The sequence below is a fragment of the Helianthus annuus genome, chromosome 15, assembly GCF_002127325.2.
Source record: "Helianthus annuus cultivar XRQ/B chromosome 15, HanXRQr2.0-SUNRISE, whole genome shotgun sequence".
NCBI lineage: Eukaryota > Viridiplantae > Streptophyta > Magnoliopsida > Asterales > Asteraceae > Helianthus > Helianthus annuus.
The window spans coordinates 75406917-75427439 of NC_035447.2; the positions used below are offsets into that span (position 1 = coordinate 75406917).

The 20523-nt window shown below is 40.8% G+C and overlaps 1 protein-coding gene across 1 annotated transcript; it reads right to left on the reverse strand.

Annotated features, from left to right (window-relative positions):
* Positions 1-7910: 7910 nt before the first annotated feature.
* On the reverse strand, positions 7911-8951 carry LOC110913868. Its single transcript, XM_022158688.1, has one exon. The coding sequence runs from the start codon at positions 8949-8951 to the stop codon at positions 7911-7913; it is 1041 nt and encodes a 346-aa protein (XP_022014380.1).
* Positions 8952-20523: the final 11572 nt, after the last annotated feature.

A 20523-nucleotide genomic window follows, 5' to 3' on the forward strand; every position in this document is an offset into this window, starting at 1 on the left:
AATTTTGATGATTTGTGAAGTTGTGAAATATGAAGAAACATCATAATCTGCGAATTAGGTGTGAATCATAGAGGTTATGGCTAAATTGTGATGTGTACTTGCTTAGGAACAAAACCCTAAGTGTGAATTATAAATATGTTACCATGATTTGAGTGCCTAGATGAATTACCACATTTAGATAAGTGGGTTTTACTAATATTATGAAATTTATGATATAATCATGTTAGAATCATAATATTGGGTAGTAGAAGAAAGGAACTTGAACAAATTACAAGTTGAGTGTATGTTCATACAAGAATTGAAATGGGTTTTTATATGTTATAATGAAATCGGTAATTTCATCCATGTAAATAGATGTATGTAATTGTGTTATACACTAGTTTATATGAAGAACTTGATTAGATAAGGTGTTCGAATGAATGCTAGCGGTATGATGAAACGGGTCTCACTTATAGAGGAGAACCCTTAGTTCTTGTGAAAATAAATAAATAAGTTAGATTTAAAAATCACTTGAACTAGTTGAAGTATTGGAAATATATGGAACCGGGTTAAAAGATTTGTTAAACGGTGGCTTAAAAGAACGCCTACCGATTGATTTGAGAAATGCCAAAACTAGTTGATAAACTTGAATGTGCATTTTATATACTAATAGGCAATTGACATTTTAAAAGTCAAACTGACCATTAATAAGATCGAATGATAATTTTGATAGAAAATACGTAAAATGGAATAGTCATGATTGACAATGACTAAACTAACAACCATACAAAATATGATGATAGTTTGACGCCTAACGAGCTAGATGGAAGCTTGTGGATGAAGCGGGTCAAACGGAGCAAGTACGGAAAGAAAAGCATGGCATGGATGCAAGATAAGTAAAACTTACACCCTTTTTTGTAGAATGCCTAATTAATTACAAGGGTTATGAATATGATAAGTTAATGATTAAATGTGATGTTCTGACGAAATTTGATACGGGTCGGAACAAGTGAAGGTGATGAAAACCATGATGGTTAAAAAAAAAGAAGGGGCAAAATAGCAAATTAGTCACGTGTTGGCAACTGTAAGTAAATCTTAAAATAGAATTACAACATAAAGTATGTTTGGTAATTTTAATAGATTTTTCTAAAGTCATTCGACAAGGTTTTCGCGGATATTTTGTCAATAAATTATTTGTTGACAGTAACAGCTCCGCTACTTGTAGACATTATTTCGAGGTCATAACCATCGAATTTTGACACGATATTTGACCAGAAGTTGGTTTACAACATTAAGGATGTTTAGTAATTTTTATAGATTTTTATAAAGTTGTATGACGAGGTTTTCGCGGATGTTTTGTCAATAAATTAGTTGTTGACAGCAACAGTTCCGCTACTTGCAGACATTATTTCGAGGTCTTAAACATCGAATTTTGACACGATATTTGATCAGAAGTTGGTTTACAACATAAAGGATGTTTAGTAATTTTTATAGATTTTTGTAAAGTTGTTTGACGAGGTTTTCGCGGATGTTTTGTCAATAAATTAGTTGTTGACAGCAACAGTTCCGCTACTTGCAGACATTATTTCGAGGTCTTAACCATCGAATTTTGACACGATATTTGACCAGAAGTTGGTTTACAACATTAAGGATGTTTAGTAATTTTTATAGATTTTTGTAAAGTTGTTTGTCGAGGTTTTCGCGGATGTTTTGTCAATAAATTAGTTGTTGACAGCAACAGTTCCGCTACTTGCAGACATTATTTCGAGGTCTTAACCATCGAATTTTGACACGATATTTGACCAGAAGTTGGTTTACAACATTAAGGATGTTTAGTAATTTTTATAGATTTTTATAAAGTTGTATGACGAGGTTTTCGCGTATTTTTTGTCAATAAATTAGTTGTTGACAGCAACAATTCCGCTACTTGCAGACATTATTTCGAAGTCTGAAACATCGAATTTTGACACGATATTTGATCAGAAGTTGGTTTACAACATAAAGGATGTTTAGTAATTTTTATAGATTTTTGTAAAGTTGTTTGACGAGGTTTTCGCGGATGTTTTGTCAATAAATTAGTTGTTGACAGCAACAGTTCCGTTACTTGCAGAAATTATTTCGATGTCTTAACTATCGAGTTTTGACATGATATTTGGCCAGAAGTTGTTTAGCAACATAAATAATGTTTGGTAAGTTTTATACATCTTAGACATAAGCCTTTTGGGTCAAATGCCTATAAACGGGTCTTTTCCGTAAAACAAACAACCGAAGTGTAGAATTCGAAAAAAAATGGTCAAATATAGTAAATCCACCACGAGTATAGTTGTGGTGAAATATAAGTAGATAATTCAAATTTGGGAAAATGATGGGTGAAAATAATGAGCGAAGTTTAAACTTAAAAGTTTAAATTCTCTAAACGGGTCAAAACGAATTACGCGCATAACTTGGGTATTGATTGCGTAATTCACAAAAGTTACAAATCTGAAATAAAGATTTTGAGTTAAATACTTTGGTGTATGAACTATGATTAACTAGAAATAAGTGTGTGATGTTATAGTCAAACGGGTCGAATAATCATATAAAGGATTTATAAGCCAATAGCTTATAATTCAGATTTTTATGCAAACCAAGGTGATAAACGGATCCGTAGTTTAAAAACGGACTTGTAGATAAAAAGTTATGGCAATTTGAAGTTTGTTATTTTTGTAAAAATGGAGTTGGGCAAATATGCAGGTCCAGAGAATGGACCCGCTGGAAAACAGACTCCCCCGCGGCACGCGAGGGGATGAGTGAATGCTGGCGCGACACGCAGGGCCTGTCGCGGCCCGCGAACGTATTAAAGAAATCTCTCGCGTGGCGCGAGAGACTTAGATCTGAATTTTTATTTTTTTTATTTTGTTTATTTGAATATGGAACTTGTTAATACTTGTTTCTAAGCTATCAAAACTAACTTACGAGTTGGTTTTGATCATAGGTGAATGTCGGGAGTACCGGATGAAGGTCAAGCGAAGTGCAAGAACCGAACACATGGAAAAGAAGCTTCCGCACGTTGCCTCGTCGTTATTTTGAAACGACGAACTCAATTACATCATGTAGGATTATTTTTGTAAATTGTAAAAGTTTTAATTCAACCGTATTTTTAATATATATGTAATCATAATTACCTGTTTATTTTCGTAAATTCTACGAAAACCATAAAATAATAGCAAGGGTGTTACACTAGGGAAAGTATTGTGTGAATGTATATTGTCGTTTACATAAATGGGGGGTTGTTCAAGGACACGTCTACAAAACCCTAGTAGACTAAGTATGCTTCACAAAGGAAGGTTCAAAGGCAAAACCTACCTATCCTGCAATACTCGACTGTCGAGGTTTCATCGGGGAATTTTGTTTGTTTAATCAATCTCCATTCATGTGGGGGATTGTTTGAAATTTTAGTGAAAATGAGTTTTTCACTAAATATTTTGGACATCAATAATATTTATATATGTGTTGTATAAATAATTATTTATGGTTTGTGTTCAAACTATGTCCAAATAGAGCTAAGATGAATGAGATATCGAAGCTTGAAGTTGTATGTTTGGAACAAACAAAGATGAATGAAATGGATTAGTTTTGTCAACTTGTCCCACATAGGTGGGATGACAAAACTTAAAGTGGTTTATAAGGAGGAGCACTCCTTGTATATTGTTTCCTTAAAGGCAAACACTAGTGGGGACCCTAAAGGGTGCGGAGCACCCTTACTCGTGCACACCGTCTTTGTATTTTTGTCCATGAGCGTGTGGTCAGATACATGGCGGGTCCGCTTAGGGCGCACCCTTGGGTGGCGTAGGCGGATGCCATGGCATGTCGCATGTCGATGTGGCGCGAGCTACTTAGGCGCATGGCGCACGTCATTGGCTAGAGCAGAGAGTGTAGGTGGCGCATGAGTATGGATGACGCATGACCAGGTGGCGTCCTGGTATGCGTAGTGGTATCCGTGTGGCGCGCGACTCCATGTAGGAGCGGGTTTGACTATGGTGCGCACTTGTACGCGCGACTCGGTTCAGCAAGTCAACTCGGTCTTCACGGGTTACTAGAATGTCATGAATTGACATGGGAGTTACATTTGACCACTTTAATTTCGTTTTAATACAATTAAAACATATTTATTACAAGATTGATTACCTTGTAATTAAAAACATTAATTCCTGTTTAATATCTTGTTGATTACAAGATTAAATGCGTTTTAATTGTAAAACATTAGTGTATATATAATCACAATGGTCCATTGTGAAAACATAGAAAAAATACACACATAAATTTTGTCTTTGTTTGATGGAAATTTAGAGAAGAGCTTTCTCTAAATTGTTTTACACAACTTAAATATTTCCTATTTTATGAACACCATATACCCGGTGTTATCTCGGGCGCGAGAGCTATCTCCGGCAGTACACATACTGTTCCGGTTGTTGTACCGTGGGAGACAGAACCGTCTGAGAGGAGGCGCGGAATCTGTTTTAAGGGAAGCGTGTTGAACACGTGCCTCAACCAAATCCGTCAACAATTTTGCTTGTCTTGCAGCGGAGTTTTGATCTCGTAGGTGCGGTTGAAGTTTCCAAAGACATCGACTTGAATCAATATTGGTACAATTGAATTGTATATTACATTTATTTATTTAGTTTATGTAACCGGTATTGTACTAGTAGAATTTCCCACAAATAACGAGAGTCTCGTTATTATATATTTTGTAATATATTTTATTAAAAAGTGAACCTAGTTCCTACAATTCGTGCTGCTGAAGACACCGAATGTTACCATGATTTGGTGAAGTATTTGTTAATGGTGAGGAACAAGATCAAGGAGCCAAAGGTGGATAGCGAGCTCATCTATGCGTATGCGAAGATTGACGGTTGAGTGACATTGAGGAGTTTATCCTCATGCCAAATGTTGCCAATCTCCATAATGTCGGTGATCGTTTGTTTGATGAAGCTTTGTACGAAGCTGCGAAGATTTTATATGCCTTCATCTCCAACTGGGCTAAGCTTGCTGTAACACTTGTGAGGCTCCAACAGTTTCAAGGTGCTGTTGATGCTGCTCGTAAAGCAAATAGTGCCAAAACATGGAAAGAAGTTTGCTTCGCTTGTGTTGATGCTGAGGAGTTTCGTTTGGCTCAGATATGTGGGCTCAATATTATTGTGCAGGTAACTACTTTAACTGTAATGTCTAGCTGGTATTGAATATTTTTGTTGTCTTAATTCCTTACTTTTTTTTTGAAAATTAACTTCATTCAAAAACAGGCCGACCCAAACCGGGCCAACCAAAACAACCAGACTCTACGACTTACATATTAACAAAAGAGTTCCACTCTACCCAACCTATATCTCTATACTTTGATCTATTCGTGAACCAAATAAAACCCAACGCCTTAACTTCGCTAATAAGTTTTTCTATCCTGAAAGGAATATTAGAAAAAATAAAATTATTCCTGGCTTTCCAAATGCTCCAACACACAATCCTTACTATACCTTGAATCGCTTCCTTCTTTTTCTCCGAAGCCCCGATGGATTTGTGCACCTCAAGAAGATCTTTGATAGAAAAAGTGAAGATATGCGGAATGTTACACCAAATGCTAATACCGTTCCAAACATTTGCCGCAACAAAGCAAGCAATAAATAAGTGATCGGTAGACTCTTCATCCGATCCACATAATGGACATACCGAATCGCCAGCCAGGATATTTCTCTTCTTCAAAACCTCCCTTGTCGGAATCCTGTCAAGCTCCATCCTCCACGAATGAATGTTAACTTTAGCCGGAACCCATTTTATCCACTCCATAACGAAACCGGTAAAAACCCCACTGTCCGAATAAAAAAACCTCTTGACCGACTTGACCGAGAACTCACCTTTCGAATCGGCCCCCCACTTCCACCTATCGTTGGATCCCGAAAACTGCACATTCTCCAACAAAGACCGCAACGACTGAAGATTAGCCACTAAACCCTCTTCAATCAGCTGATGTTTCCAATTCCACTCGAAAACCTTCTCCGCACCTAACATCGAGATCCTGTCCGCCACCATACATTTTTTATTTGCTTCCTGTCTAAAAAGATCCGGATACATCTGCTTGAGCGGCTCATAAGTAGCCCACGTATCCAGCCAAAATGCAATATCACAACCGTTACCAACCACTCCCTTCATGTAGTTTCTAAGCGGCGAACCTTCAACCTTGGAATTAATGAACACTTTGGCAATATTATTCCATACACCGGATAGGGTCTTTTTGAATGGAATACACTCCCATCCGACCCTAGTGTAATGAAGAGCCTCAATAATTCTTTTCCACAAAATATTCTTTTCCGTTTTATACCTCCAACCCCATTTAACTAAAAGAGACGTGTTTATATCTTTGAGCTTATTCAACCCTAATCCCCCATCTTTCTTATGCCTCGCGACCCTATCCTAACCAACCCAATGCATCTTCCTTTCCTCTATATTACCTCCCCATAGAAAATTCTTAATCATGGCTTCCAAATCCGATATTACCTTCTTAGGAGCTTTGTAGAGAGAAAAATAATAACAAGACAAACTTTCCATCACCGCTTTAATTATAACCACTCTACCCCCAATCGACAATAGGTGAGACTTCCATTTTGCTAACCGAGCCCTAAAGACTTCATAAACCGGTTGCCAATTGTTGATTCTATTCATATTTGCTCCCACTTTCAGACCCAAGTACCTAAAAGGAGGAGCGTCTGGTTTGCACCCAACCTCACTAGCCATGACCCCAATTTCTTCCATATCCACACCTAACCCGTAAAGATTAGATTTTTGAATATTGATTTTAAGCCCCGAGCACATGAAAAAGACCCGAAGAATTCTAACAATGTTAACCACCTCCACTTTATCCCATTCCCCCAAAACAATTGCATCATCGGCATATAAAAGGTGCGTAATAATCGGCCCATTGTTAGGGGTCGCTATCCCTTTAATCACACCCTCCTCTCTGGCACGATTAAACATACACGACAAGGCTTCCATAACCACAAGGAACAAGAAAGGGGAAAGCGGGTCCCCTTGTCTCATTCCTTTTTCGCATTTAAAATAAAAAGTAGGCGCTCCGTTGACCAAAACGGCCGAAGTAGCCGACGAGAGAATACCCGAAACCCATTTGCACCAACTATCAGGAAATCCCATTTGCCTAAGGATATTAATCACGAACCTCCAATTAACGTTGTCGTATGCCTTCTCGAAATCAATCTTAAGAAAAAAAGCTTTCGAATTCCTTTTCTTTATCCACGAGATGAGTTCGTTAATTATGAGCGGACCGTCCAAAATGAATCTTCCTTTTAAAAATGCCGACTGCGAATCAGATATGACTCCATCTAAAACCTTCCTCATCCGATTAGCCAACACCTTAGAAATCGCTTTGCTAATGACACCCACCAATTTTATCGGCCTATAGTTATTCAGAGAAATCGGGTCGACAACTTTAGGAATAAGCGCAATATAAGATCCACCACTACCGTTGCTAATCTCTCCTGTGTCAAAAAACCGAGCAAAAATTCTTGTGAAATCCTCTTTAAACAACTCCCAGAAATGCTTAATAAACTTGAAGTTGAGACCATCGGGACCCGGAGACTTGTCATCTCCGCATTCAAAAATAGCGTTCTTGATTTCCAATTCCGTAAAAGGTTCTTCAATCATACTACTTTCCGCCTCCGATATTTTTTTAATGTTATAACAAAAGAGATCCGGTCTCGTCGGCAATGTCTCCTTGAATTTATCTCGAAAAAATGCAGAACCTGTTTCTTTATCTTGGCCGACTTGCTACACCACTCTCCATTAATAGAAAGACCGTGAATGTTGTTCGAAGCTTTCCTATTGTTCACCAAAGCATGAAAAAACTTAGAGTTTTCATCCCCGTCTATCGCCCATTTGATCCGCGCTCTTTATTTAGAATCCAAATTCTTCCTTTCTTCTATCTCTTTAATAATTTTCCTATTCTCCGTCATCACCCACTCTTCCTCTTCCACGAGGTCCCTCGATTCCATATCAATCTCCATTTGTTCCAACTCCGCTAAAGCTATCTTTTCGACTTCCATTTCCTTAGCTAAAAAATCATCCCGCCATTTCCTGAGAAACAATTTAATTCTAGCAAATTTGGCAGTCAGACATTTATCGGGGGGGTCGAAAACTTCAAACCCCTCCAATGCCGCCATGAACGCCTCCTCGAAACCTGGTTTTCCAATCCAAGAAGTAAAGACTCGAAATGGACGTGGCCCGAACTTTAAGTCAACCAACTCAAGGATAATAGGACAGTGATCCGAAAGGCGTGAAGGCAAAACTCTAACACAAGCCGAGGGCCACCTATTGAAAAACTCCGAACACACCAAAAACCGATCCAACTTACTAAGTTTCCTCCCATTATCCCTAATACAAGTGAACTTCCTTCCCTGCATCGGGTATTCCAACAAACCATTGGCAAAAATGAAATTGTTAAAATTATCGGAACATACCGGCTTAAACTTTGATCGCTTCCTCTCCTCCTGAGAACGCACAGCATTAAAATCTCCGACAATGACCCACTTACCTCCAGTTGGATCGATAAAACTGGATATCTCGTTCCAAAGACTCAATTTTTCCTCAGTGTTTTGAGGAGCATATACATTGATTAAATTGATCGGATCTTCGCTACCCACCACCGAACCCTTAATGACTAAACAGAATCTACGCTGAATTAACGATTCAATCTTCAACACCTCGGGGTCCCATAACCACACTAATCCACCAGACAGTCCCACAGAATCGACAGAAGCAAATTCAAAATTCCTATTCCCCCACAATTTAGCAAGAGCCGATCTGGACACATTTACAACTTTCGTTTCCTGAAGGGCAATAACACTAATATTGTTGGAATTCTTCAGATCTTTCACCCAAACGACTTTCGCATCCCCCGAAATACCTCGGATGTTAAGAGACATGAAGTTCATTGATCCACCCCATTTATCCCTTCTCCTCTAATAGACTTACCGACTAGACTGTGGTGGTTGACAAGGTCCGCTCCGACAATATTACCGATATTGATTGTGGCCCTTATCTCCTCTTCAGTTGACTCTTCATATGTATCTAGCACTACGACATTCGATCCGTCATCCACATCCCCACTGTTCCTCGTGTTACCTTCAATACCCTGAAGGGAAACTATCTGCTCATTCGATTCTTCCTGACTCTCCACCTTATCCATCAAAATTTCCTTATTAGTATGAGAGAAACCTTGGGACTTAACCCCCTGCTCATCAGTTGCGTTAGAATTAAGGTCAAATGAAAAGCATTGATTCCCCTCTTCTCTGCTATGTTTTTTGGGCCTATTTTACGATAATGGACTTGAGGTGTCAACTTGAGTGGCTGCTTTTCCTTTGGGCCTGACTCTGCAAGCTTTCCTTTTAGGCCTACCAATATTATCCACAGAATTAAAAAAATAAATATCTAAACTTCTACCAGTTGACCTTACTACATTGTCTTGGACCCCACTAAAAGATCCCTTCTCACCCCCTCCTTGGAATTGGAAACGCCACCTTCCAAATTGCAAAATTGATTGTAATTTCCTAAAACATTAACATTTCCTAAACCAATCACGTCCCCCTGAAAATCCCGCCTCTTTATTGGGACCCGTCGGACCAAGATTCTCCGGCTGATGAACGTTCTCGCCGGAAACTTCTTCCTTCGACATGCTACCAGTGCCATCACTATCCTCCTTATCCAGACACACCACTTCCCCGACGCTATCCGGAACCCACTCATTTAACTCTTCCTCTATCCAGACCCGAAACTGCTTACCCTTCCAACTTATTGACCTGTGCTCTTGAATCCGATTACCCTCTCCGACCAGTACTCCTATCAGACTAAACGAGAGGTTATAATCTTCCGCCGATAGTTGAGACCCAAGAACAATTTTACCAAACTGCCCTGCTATCATATCGAAGACCTTATTTCTGCCAAATGGATTGGTACTCCATACACCCTAACCCAGGCCAACCTTTCGAAAGGAAGGGACTGTCCGTTCCATACATCTAGAGTCGAAAACCACTGTTCCCATAACGCATGGTTAAGCAAAAATTCTGAACAGTCGCTTGCATTCCTGAACTTTACGAGCATCGAAAGACCGCCAAGAAAGCTTAAAGAAACTCCATGAAGTCCACTTCCAACGAGAATGATGTTGAGTTTTCTCAGCGTCGAGATATCCCTACATCTCCCCACCAATGCTATGCCCAAGCAATCCTTGAACGCCAGGGTGTCTTCAGGGATAGAAATAACTCTCCCTGACTTTTCATCGGCCACGTTGCGATTACTCGTCTCACCTTCCCCTCCATTGGAACCATTAAAAAGATCTCTGAATAACTTGCCCCCTCCGTTGTTGACAAACGCATTGCTAGAAACATAATGGACCTGCTTCTGCGGGTGAACTACGTTAGACTTACCTTTGTCTTCCACTGCCGAAACTCCATGCAACCCCTCGTTCTCCTTGGCAAACTTGGCCAAGTTGGCCATAAGCTTGTAACCCCCCATCTTTGTACCGTTTAAAACCCGCTCCATCTCCTTGACATCGACAACGTTTCTAAAACTTATAATCCGAACTTCCTCCCCTCCTTGTCTTTTTTCCTGGCAACGTACACCCCCGTCACCTCCCCAAAAACCCTAACAAACTCTGTAACCTCCCATGGATTACAACCAGGTGGAAGATTTGTAACATAAAACTTAGTTATCGGCCCTTTGATATTGCTAACTCCATTATAACCCCTTCCTTTCCTGCTATTCCTTACTTGAAACACATTTTTTCAAAATAAAATTAAATAAATGTCTTGTAATTGATGTGTCAAATATGATTACAAAAATGGTATTATACCGTTATTTTAGACTTTTAGTACTAATAGGGCCGCTTTGGTTGACTTGAAACACATCTTAGTCAATAACTTTTATTTTCCGTAGTTAGTTATTGTTTCAAATATGATTACATAATGTATATTATTTCAATAATAATCTTGTTTCAATAAAACAATTTACGTGCATTTATGGCTAAAACTTCTGATTTTTTCACCAAAATACATTTTTTGCAACACATTTGGTGGGTTTCAGTAACAGTATTCTCGTATAAGGCGCTATTTCAACCTTCAATACTTCCTCTAGTCTCCCAATTTCCACCTCACAAATCCTACTAATTACATCCATCCAAGTATTAACATGCGGAGCTTCTCCACTTTTCAACATACCCTCTGTTGATGCAATAAATAATAGACCACGGGTAGTAGCTGGGTTGCTTAGGCAAAAGGGTTGAAGGGTTCAACTTTGCCTAACGCAGGTCGTGGGGTCCCCCCACGTTTGCAAGACGTGGAGAGAAGTTCACTAGTTTATTCTTGTTGTTTGCTAAAGATCCTCCTCGGAAGTGTGTCCAGATTCGGATGAATTAGCAAAAGGAATGTGTGTGTTGATTGTGAAAGAAAGTAACTTGCATGAAGCAAGTACTCGAAGTGAATGACCAGAGATCTTAGGAATCAGAGCTGGCAGGAATATCTGCTTAATAAATGAAGTGTTTAATTTATAGGAGAAGGCATCTCTCAAAAAGGAATGCATTTGACTAGTGACCATGCTTGCAGTGAGGGACTTACCCTTTCGGGGGTTGAATCCTTTTGCCCCACGGATAAAAGAGTGTGCTCTGTGGACCTGCATTACTTTTGCGGCTGGTGAGTTGGTGAAGTAATCCAGAGACATGACTACTTACTGTTCCGTGTTACTTTATTTCAGTTCCCCAGGTTTTTAACCTTTGAACCATTTTGCCTTTTGAGCATTCATGTATTGAAGTCATTTGGTTTTGGGCTACCCCTGTCATCAGCCCCCAAGTCAGAGGTTTTTGGGAAATGAGCTAAAAAACTTCTGACTTTTATACATGTATTTTACTGCCTAGAAGCTTCAAGGGTTCAAGGCTTGAAGGGTTGGAAACGGTTTAGGGTTTTTGAATTTTGAATTTTGACAAGACAGTTGACAAGACCTGTGGCAGTTTGTCAGGCGGCGGTTTTAATTTCCCTTGCCTAATTATATTTCTTTCTTATCTCATTAACTGATATATTTTAACCAGAAGAACATTATTTGCTCCTTTTTTTCTCTCAAGTTTCCCCCTTTTTCAAATCAAGTCAGTTTCGCTTTGCTTATTTTCTTTTTAATTGTTCATATCATGGGTGCCCGTAAGGATTTGGCCAAGTCGTTTTCCCGAATGACTCAAGAGGAAGTCGATTTGTTTTGTATGGAGTGGGGAATAGGGACAAAGTTTAAACCGGTTGCACCAGCTTGTGATAAGTCTATCGATCAGTGTTCTCTTGGTTCGATCGCTTTATATTGTCAACATTTTGAGTTCTCAAATCTTCGTCGTCCGTTTTCAAACTTTGTCTTAAATATTTTGGAATATTATCGCATATCTTTTGGTCAAGTTCATCCCCTTGGCATGGCTAGGGTTTTACATTTTGAAATTTTATGTTGGGCCTCCGGGTATGATCCATCCTTGTTAGCATTTTGCCATTTCTTCCGGCTTGCTAAGAATGGTGATTGGTTTACCTTCGAGACCACTCAAGTTGATACCTGTTTGGTTTCGTCCATGGTTTCTACACTTGGGGTCTGGAAGGATCGGTTTTTCGGGTGTCGGAAGAGATTGTTCCCTTTAAACTTGTTTGGAGACACCCAGATGCCGTTCTGAACGAACCAGAGCCTTCTGCTTCTGACATAAACACTCGTTTTTTAGAAACTCTTAGGGAGTGTCCTTCGAGGCTTCGTCCCTTCCCTGAGCATTTGTTGGTGTTATTGGGTCTTAGTAAAGTGTGGGAAAAGTCCAATCGGGATCCGGTGCTTATTAGAGATGGGAAGGGTATGCATTTATTCTTCTCTTGTTCTTTTGTTCCTATTTCTTTGTTTGCTTATGTGTTTTTATATTTGTGTTGCAGTTATGTCTGCTCTTAACTTTATCAAAAGCGATGACACCTCCGACGTTGGCTTTGATGATGTTGCTGCTACCCCTGGTGAGAATGCGGTTGTTAGGGGTTCTGATTATAGGTTCGAGGGTTCCGGGTATGTAAACGTCCCCAATGTCAGAGGTTTTACCAAGGCTACTGCTTCTAAGGGTTCCACTCGTCGTTCACAACGCCATCTGAAAGGTGTTGATCAGCCTTCTGGTTCGGAGCCTATTGATGTTAGTGATGATATTGAAGCATCAGCAGATCAAGCTATGGATGTTAGCAAGGGTAAGGAAAGGAGTTAATTGTTTCAAGCAAGAAGAAGAAGTTAATCAAGAAAGGTAACACTCCTGTTATTCAAGGTTCTTCAGTCAAAAGCGTTAAGGGCTTCGAAGGTTCAGAGGGTCAGGATGTTTATGTGCCTAGCTGTGGGGTTAAAGTTGGTGATAGTTTCAAAGACACGGCTGTTTGTGCTGAAGCCTTAGCTCATTTTGCTCCTCCCGGTGTTCGAAGCGCTATATCTGAGATGGAGGCTGGTCATCTTATTTCTAGGATGATGCTGAGTTCCTGCAACCTTTCGGCCATGTTGGCTGAAGGTGTTACCCGTTTTGCCAAAGGTATGCAGGAATATGAGGAAGCCGCCAAGAAGAAGGAAAAGATGAAAGCTTCGATTGCTTCCATGAAGAAGGAGATTGAAAGTTTTTCTGAAAGAGAGCTGGCTTGTGTCAAGAAGGAGGGTGAGTTGACAAGAAGACATGAAATTGAGACGAGTGATCTCAAAAAGAGTTTTGAAGCCGATCGATTGAAGCTAAAATCTGACAGGGAGGCCTTAGTTGTTCAACAAAAGGCTTTTGATGAGGAAAAAGATGGTTTAAAGGCTTTGGTTTCCCAAGCCACTGGGGATAACCAGTGGCTTATTGAGCAGGGTTTTCATCAAGTTGTGACCTATCTTCTTCACTCTAAATAGTTCAACTCTGCTCTAGGTGAAGTTTACACTAAACTGCTTAATCTGGGTAAACATCAAGGTCTTATTGCAGGTTATAAGCTTCATGAGTCTGGCCATCGTTTGGAAAAATCTCCTTTGTACCGTCCCGAGGCTTTCGATATCTTCAAGGGTTCCGTAGAGCAGATGGAAAGGCTAACATACCCATATATAAGCCAGGTTGCCTCTTGCTATGGTAAGCCCCTTTCTGTCTTGAAGGAACTAAAGCCTACTGGTCTCAATGAGAAGGTGTGTGTCGAAGTACTTAACTCTCTTTCAAGGAAACGTTCCTATTCAGGAGATAGTGAAGATACCTTTTCTGGAGAACTTGATGCACCTAAGGATGCCAGCTTGGAGGGTTCAGCTGTTGGTGGTGAAGGCTCGAAGGCTAAGAAGGTCAAGAAGACTAAGAAGGCCAAAGGTAACAGTTCTGGTGCTTCTAAGCCTTCTACTGATGCATGATATTTGTAGCTTTCTTAGCGCTTTAAAACAATTTGTGGTTTTGTAATCTTAACTCCAAACAATATTAGGTTTGCAGGAACCCTTAAGGTTCCTGTTATGTGGTTGTGTTTTAGGCCTGTATGGCCGTTTGGACAATTTCTGAACTTGCAAGTCACTGGGACTTATTTTAACTTGTGTTTGGATGATTGAAAGTCTTTCAAGGCTTTCTTTGCTATGATACTATGTTTAACTATTTTCTCTGTGTTGTATTTTTATTCTTGTGCCTATTTTGCTAAGGCGGCTTGGTTGGCTTTAAGCCTTTAAGCTTTTTGCCAATCCCGTATGTGGGTTGAAACCTTTAAGGTTTTGAGTTGTCAATTACGTAGCTTGAAGCCTTCAAGATTTATCAGATTTGTGACTTTGCTTGGTTTGTGTCTTTGGGTTTTTGTGACTTTTTGCTCAAGTTGTTGCATTGTTCTTTAAGTTATTTCTTTTTTCTTGTAGCTTTGTCTTTGTCGAGTTTGTGTTGTCTTTATGTTTTTTATACCTTAAAGGGTTCAGTGCTGCAGTCACTTAGCCTTGGTATTTTTAACAAGAAGACATAGCACCTATCCTATTCATCATTTTATTTGATTTCGTAAGCCTGTTTATTTGCTATTTTTCTAAGGCTTAAGGAACATTTGGTGTAGGCTGTTCGAACCTGTCTATGAGACCACTTTGTTTTTTATAATAAGTCTTATGGAGTTGTATTGATTTAGGAACTCACCCCTTATATAGGTCCATTCAACCATTGAACCTATTGAGCGATGTGGGCCATGGAGTTTCTTGCTAGGTTCTCAACCTGATTTTAGGATAGAAAGACAAATTTGATAAAACAGCTTCATTCATTCAAGAGATATTTTTACAAAAGGTTTTCATAGTTCAATTCTTGAAATGCAACATTGTGAAATACAAACCAATCTTTCCCATTTAGACATGGAACCTTTTCAAGGTTTTCCCATTCCAGTGCATTGGAAGCCTTTTACCCTCTGGGTCTGCTAGCTTGTAAGATCCTCCCTTATGTGCTTCAAGGATGGTGTACGGGCCTTGCCATTTTGGGCCAAGTTTCCCTTGATTCTCTTTTTTGCTAGCTTCATTGTTTCTAAAGACCAGGTCTCCTGGCTTGAAACGTTTATTCTTGACTCTCTTGTTGTAGTAGGCTTCCATTCGTTGCTTGTATTTGGCTTCTGGAATTGCGGCTTGGTCTCGTGCTTCCTCTTGGAGTTGTAAGTTCAACATAGTCTCTTTTTGGTTTGTCTCGGGATCCATGTTGACGATTCGTTGTGTTACAACTCCTATTTCAGCAGGAATTACAGCCTCGGACCCGAATACTAGGCTGTAGGGTGTTCTTTTATGTCTTGTTTTTTTCGGTTGTCCGGATTGCCCATAAAACACTTGACAATTCTTCGAGCCAGTTGCTTTCATACCCTTCCCAATCTTGTTTTGATCCCTTCCACTATGCTTCGATTCGTCCTTTTAACTTGACCGTTTGATTGCGGGTAGGCTACTGAGCTAAAAATCTGGTTGATTCTAAACTCTTTACACCAAACGCTGAAAGGCTTCTCAGCAAATTGTTTTCCATTGTTGGTGACAAGCACTCCCGGCAATCCATAACGGCAAACGATGTTTCCCAAACGAAGTCAATGATTTGCTTGCCCGTGATTTTTGCAAGTGGTTTAACCTCAGGCCACTTGGTAAAATAATCTATGGCCACCAACAAAAAATTTACTCCACCTTTGCTTGGGGGGAATGGACCGACAATGTCCATGCCCCATTTGTAGAAGGGCCATGCTGAGGTTATTGGGACAAGATCATGTTTGGGACTTTTTGGGACAGGTGCATGAATCTGGCAGGCATCACACTTCCTTAGCTGCTCAGTGGCATCTCGGTGCATTGAGGGCCAAAAATACCCAAGGTTCATGAGTTTGGCAACCACCGATCTAGCTCCAAAATGAGCTCCGCATATTCCTTCATGAACCTCTTTGACCAAATACTGGCTTTGCTCGGGGCCAACACATCTTAGCAAAGGTGCAAGGTAACCCTTTTTATAGAGGGTTTCACCTTGTAGTACATACTGCCTTGCCTTGATCTTAACCCTTTCAGCCTCTGTTTGATCATTAGGCAATTCACAGTTTTTGAGGAACTTCTTTATTGGAGTCATCCAATTTGGATCTTCTTTGGTGATTACATCTTGAACTTCCAACTCATTAATTGATGGAGCCTTTAACACTTCTACCAACACCTTCTTTGTAAGGTGAGCAAAAGTAAGAGATGTGAGCTTGCTTAAGGCATCTGCCTTCTTGTTTTGGGACCTGGGAATTTGCTTGATACTACATGATTGGAAGGTATTCATCAGCTCTTTGGATTTTTCCTTGTATCTTTTCATGTTGGGCTCTTTTGCAATTTAGCTAGCATTTACTTGACTTCAAGTTTTTGGACCTTCATTTCTTTAGCCAGTCTTAAGCCGGCGATCAGTGCCTCGTATTTAGCCTCGTTGTTGGTGGTCTGAAAGTCAAAACGGAGAGCGTATGTGAATTCTAACCCTTCTGGGTTGATCAGAATAAGCCCAGCCCCTGACCCTTCAACGCTTGAAGCCCCATTGGTAAAAAGCTTCCAGGCTTCAAGGCTTGATGGTTCAGTGGCGGCTGTGTTTACTTCAGTGATGGTTTGCTTAGGGACTTCTACAATGAAATCAGCCAAGACTTGGGCTTTGATGGCTTTTCTTGGGACATAGGTGATGTTATGTTCACCTAGTTCCACTGCCCATTTGGCTAATCGTCCAGAGTTTTCTGGTTTTTCAAATACACTCCTGATAGGTTGGTCGGTGACCACTTGTATAGGGTGTGCTTGGAAATACCTTCGAAGCCTTCTAGCTATTTGAACTAGGGCTAGGGCCATTTTTTCCAAAGGAGGATATTTGGTTTCAGCCAATTTTAGAGTTTTGCTGAAGAAATAAACGGGTACCTGGGTTTTATCTCGGTCAATGGTGAGGACCGCGCTTATTGCTTCTTCAGCAACTGAGAGGTATACTGAGATCAATTCTCCCGTTTCTGGGGCTGCCATGTCAGGTAGGGAAGCTAGGTGTTGCTTCATTTGGTTAAAGGCTTCTTCAGCCTCTTCAGTCCATTTGAAGTCTTTTTTATCGGTGCAACTTGAGCGTTTTGAAAAAGGGGAGAGATCTTTCTGCCAACTTTGAGGTAAAACGCTTCAAGGCTGCAAGCTTCCCGTTTAAGCTTTCCACCTCCTTCTTAGTTTTTGGTGGTTTGGTTTCAAGAACAGCTTTCACCTTGTTTGGATTAGCCTTGATGCTTTGCTTCCCAACAATATGACCCAAGAACTTACCTTCCTCAAACCCAAATGAACATTTTTCAGGGTTAAGTTTCATGTTAACCTTTCTGAGGTTCTTGAAAGTTTCTTGAATGTCATCGAGGATTTGATATTCCGTCTTGCTTTTGATCACCAAGTCGTCGACATATGCCTCCATGTTTTTACCAATTTGGTTTGCAAAGGCTTTGTCCACTAGTCGTTGATAGGTTGCTCCAGCGTTTTTGAGGCCAAAAGGCATCTTTTGGTAACAAAAGATTCCTTTATCAGTGTGGAACGCTGTGTTTTCTTCATCTTCTTTTTTCATGAGTATTTGATGGTACCCTTTGTACGCGTCAAGAAAACACTTGAAAGGGTAACCGGTGAGGGAGTCAACCTTGAGATCAATTTCTGGTAGTGGATAGCAATCCTTGGGACAAGCCTTGTTAAGATCCTTGAACTCTATGAACATCCTCCAAGAGTTGTCCGGCTTTTTGACCATAACCGGGTTTGCAACTTCTTGGCAAGCAGCCAGGCTTCTCTCAGGTGCTAGACTTCTTTTCTTTTGGACCACAGGCTTGACATCCGGTGGTATTCTTAACTCATGTTCAGCAATGTTCCGAGGGATCCCTGTCATATCTTCTGGACACCAAGCGAAGACATCGCTGTAATGTGTTAGCAACTTTTCAAGATACGAGAGGGTTTCCTGTGAAAGGCTTGGGTTGACCCTTATTCTCTGTTCAGGGTACTTAGGATTTATGATTAGCCTTTGCTTATCTTCTTCACTTTTGGAGCTTTCACCTTCAACCAGGTAGGCCTCCTGAGAAGGTTGAAGGGTTGCTATCCCCCTCTCGGTGGGAAATTTGACTGTGCCATGGCCAACAGACACGACCATATAGAATGCACACTGCCCCGACCTTCCAATGATCACATCATAGTTTGAAGGTATGTTGATAACCACAAAGGTGAGTGGTTGGATTCTTTCTTTCTGACCTTCGCTGAAACGAACATTAAGTGTCAGTTGCCCTAAAGGCTTAAGGGGTATATCGGCAATACCTTTTATGGAGGTTCCAGAGGGTTGAAGCCTTGAACGTTCTTCATTGCTCAAGCGGTTGAAGAATTTTTCGAACATGATTTCAGTGGCTGCCCCAGTGTCTATGTATGCTCTGCTTGTTTGTAACGTTCCTACAGTTGCTTTAACCACAAGAGGGCTTGAAAGGGGGTCTTTCTCTGTTGGAGGAAAGCAAACACACTGAAGCTCCCAAGCTTCCAACCGCTGCCTCTTGTGTGGAACCCTTCCATCAAAATCCACCATATTGACTTCCTTGCCCTTTCCTTCAGCCATTTTGTCCCTTACTCCTTTTACCAAATGGGCAAGTTCTCCGGACTTAACAGCTTCTTCAATTCTTTTCTTGAGCTGGAAGCAATCATTGGTGTGGTGACCCTTTTCTTCATGAAACTCACAGTATTGTGTGGGGTTTTCATTTTTTCTGCTTTTGGGGAGAGGCCTAGGAGGTCGAAAGTTTTGCTTGACTTCTTCCGTTGCCAGAATTTCTTGAGGAGTCTTTATGAGGGGTGTGAAACTTATGCCTTTCTCCCTGCTGGAAGGGTTACGACCATCAGACCTTCGATGGTCTGAACCCTTTTGGCGTCTGTCATAGGAGTTAAAGTTTCCCCTCTTTCTAGCTGGGCTGTTACCTCGCCAGCTGGATCCTTTTTTTCTTTGTTCTTTGATATCTACTGCCTCCTCCCCTCGGATGTGAGCCTCAGCCCTTTCAAGAGCTTCTTCCAAGGTCTTGGGGAGGGATTTGTTGAAATCCCTTGTTAGGTACTTGGATGTAATGGCATTCATAAAGCCGGCCACCCTCATCTTTTCGTCTGCCCCCACATAGGTTAGACCTTCTTTCTTGTATCTCTCTATGAACTCTCGAAGACTTTCATCATCTCTTTGCTTGATCTGAAAGATCACTGTAGCATCTTTAACCTACCGCCTTGTTGGGAGAAATTGGCTAAGAACCCTTTGCTGAGGTCATCGAAGCTCCGAACGCTTCGAGCAGGTAAGTCATTGAACCAGATTCTTGCTGATCCGACAAGGGTTTGCATGAACATTAAACAACATTCAGCGTTTGACCATTTCTCGATTCTTGCGGCACCAGTAAAGATCTGAAGATGGTCTTCAGGATCTTCAGTCCCATCATAGGTTTTGATGTGGGACGGCATTTTAATCTTCGTTTGAAAATCATAATCGGCTATTTGTTGTGAAAAGCACGAGAGGTTGCTTGGCTTATAAGGCTTGGCCAAATCTTCTTCAACCCTTGTGCCCACATTGTTACCATTTCCTTGGGTGGCCAGCACTTGATTGATGAAGTGCTGCCAAGGGAAACTGGCCATCATCTGGGGCATAAAGTTGAAGCCTTGAAGGCTTCCGGGTGCAACAGAGCAGTTAACTCCCAAGGGAGTGCTCATAACGGCACTTCGTGCCAAGGGGAGTATCGACAAGGCATGTTCCCATGAAGTTGTCATTGAGGGTGGAATACTCGTCACCGGAGACTGTAGGAGCTGGTCAAGGGTCAGCTCATGGCCCAGTGGAGCACCGCTTGTAGCTGGTTGGGATGAGAAGAGTGGGTATTCTGTAGGATTTGGCCTTACGGACAGATATGGGTTAGGGTTTGGAGGATTACTGGGACCAGCCTCATCCCTAGATGCAAATGGAGGGATAGGAGGTCCAGGAGATAATGTCGGTTCAGGTTCATCATAATCTAAACGAATCCTCACTCCCTTGTCCCTTTCTCTACTCACATA

Coding starts and splice junctions, on each gene's coding strand:
- LOC110913868 (XM_022158688.1), bottom strand. CDS start 8,951: ATGAACTTCATGTCTCTTAACATCCGAGGTATTTCGGGGGATGCGAAA.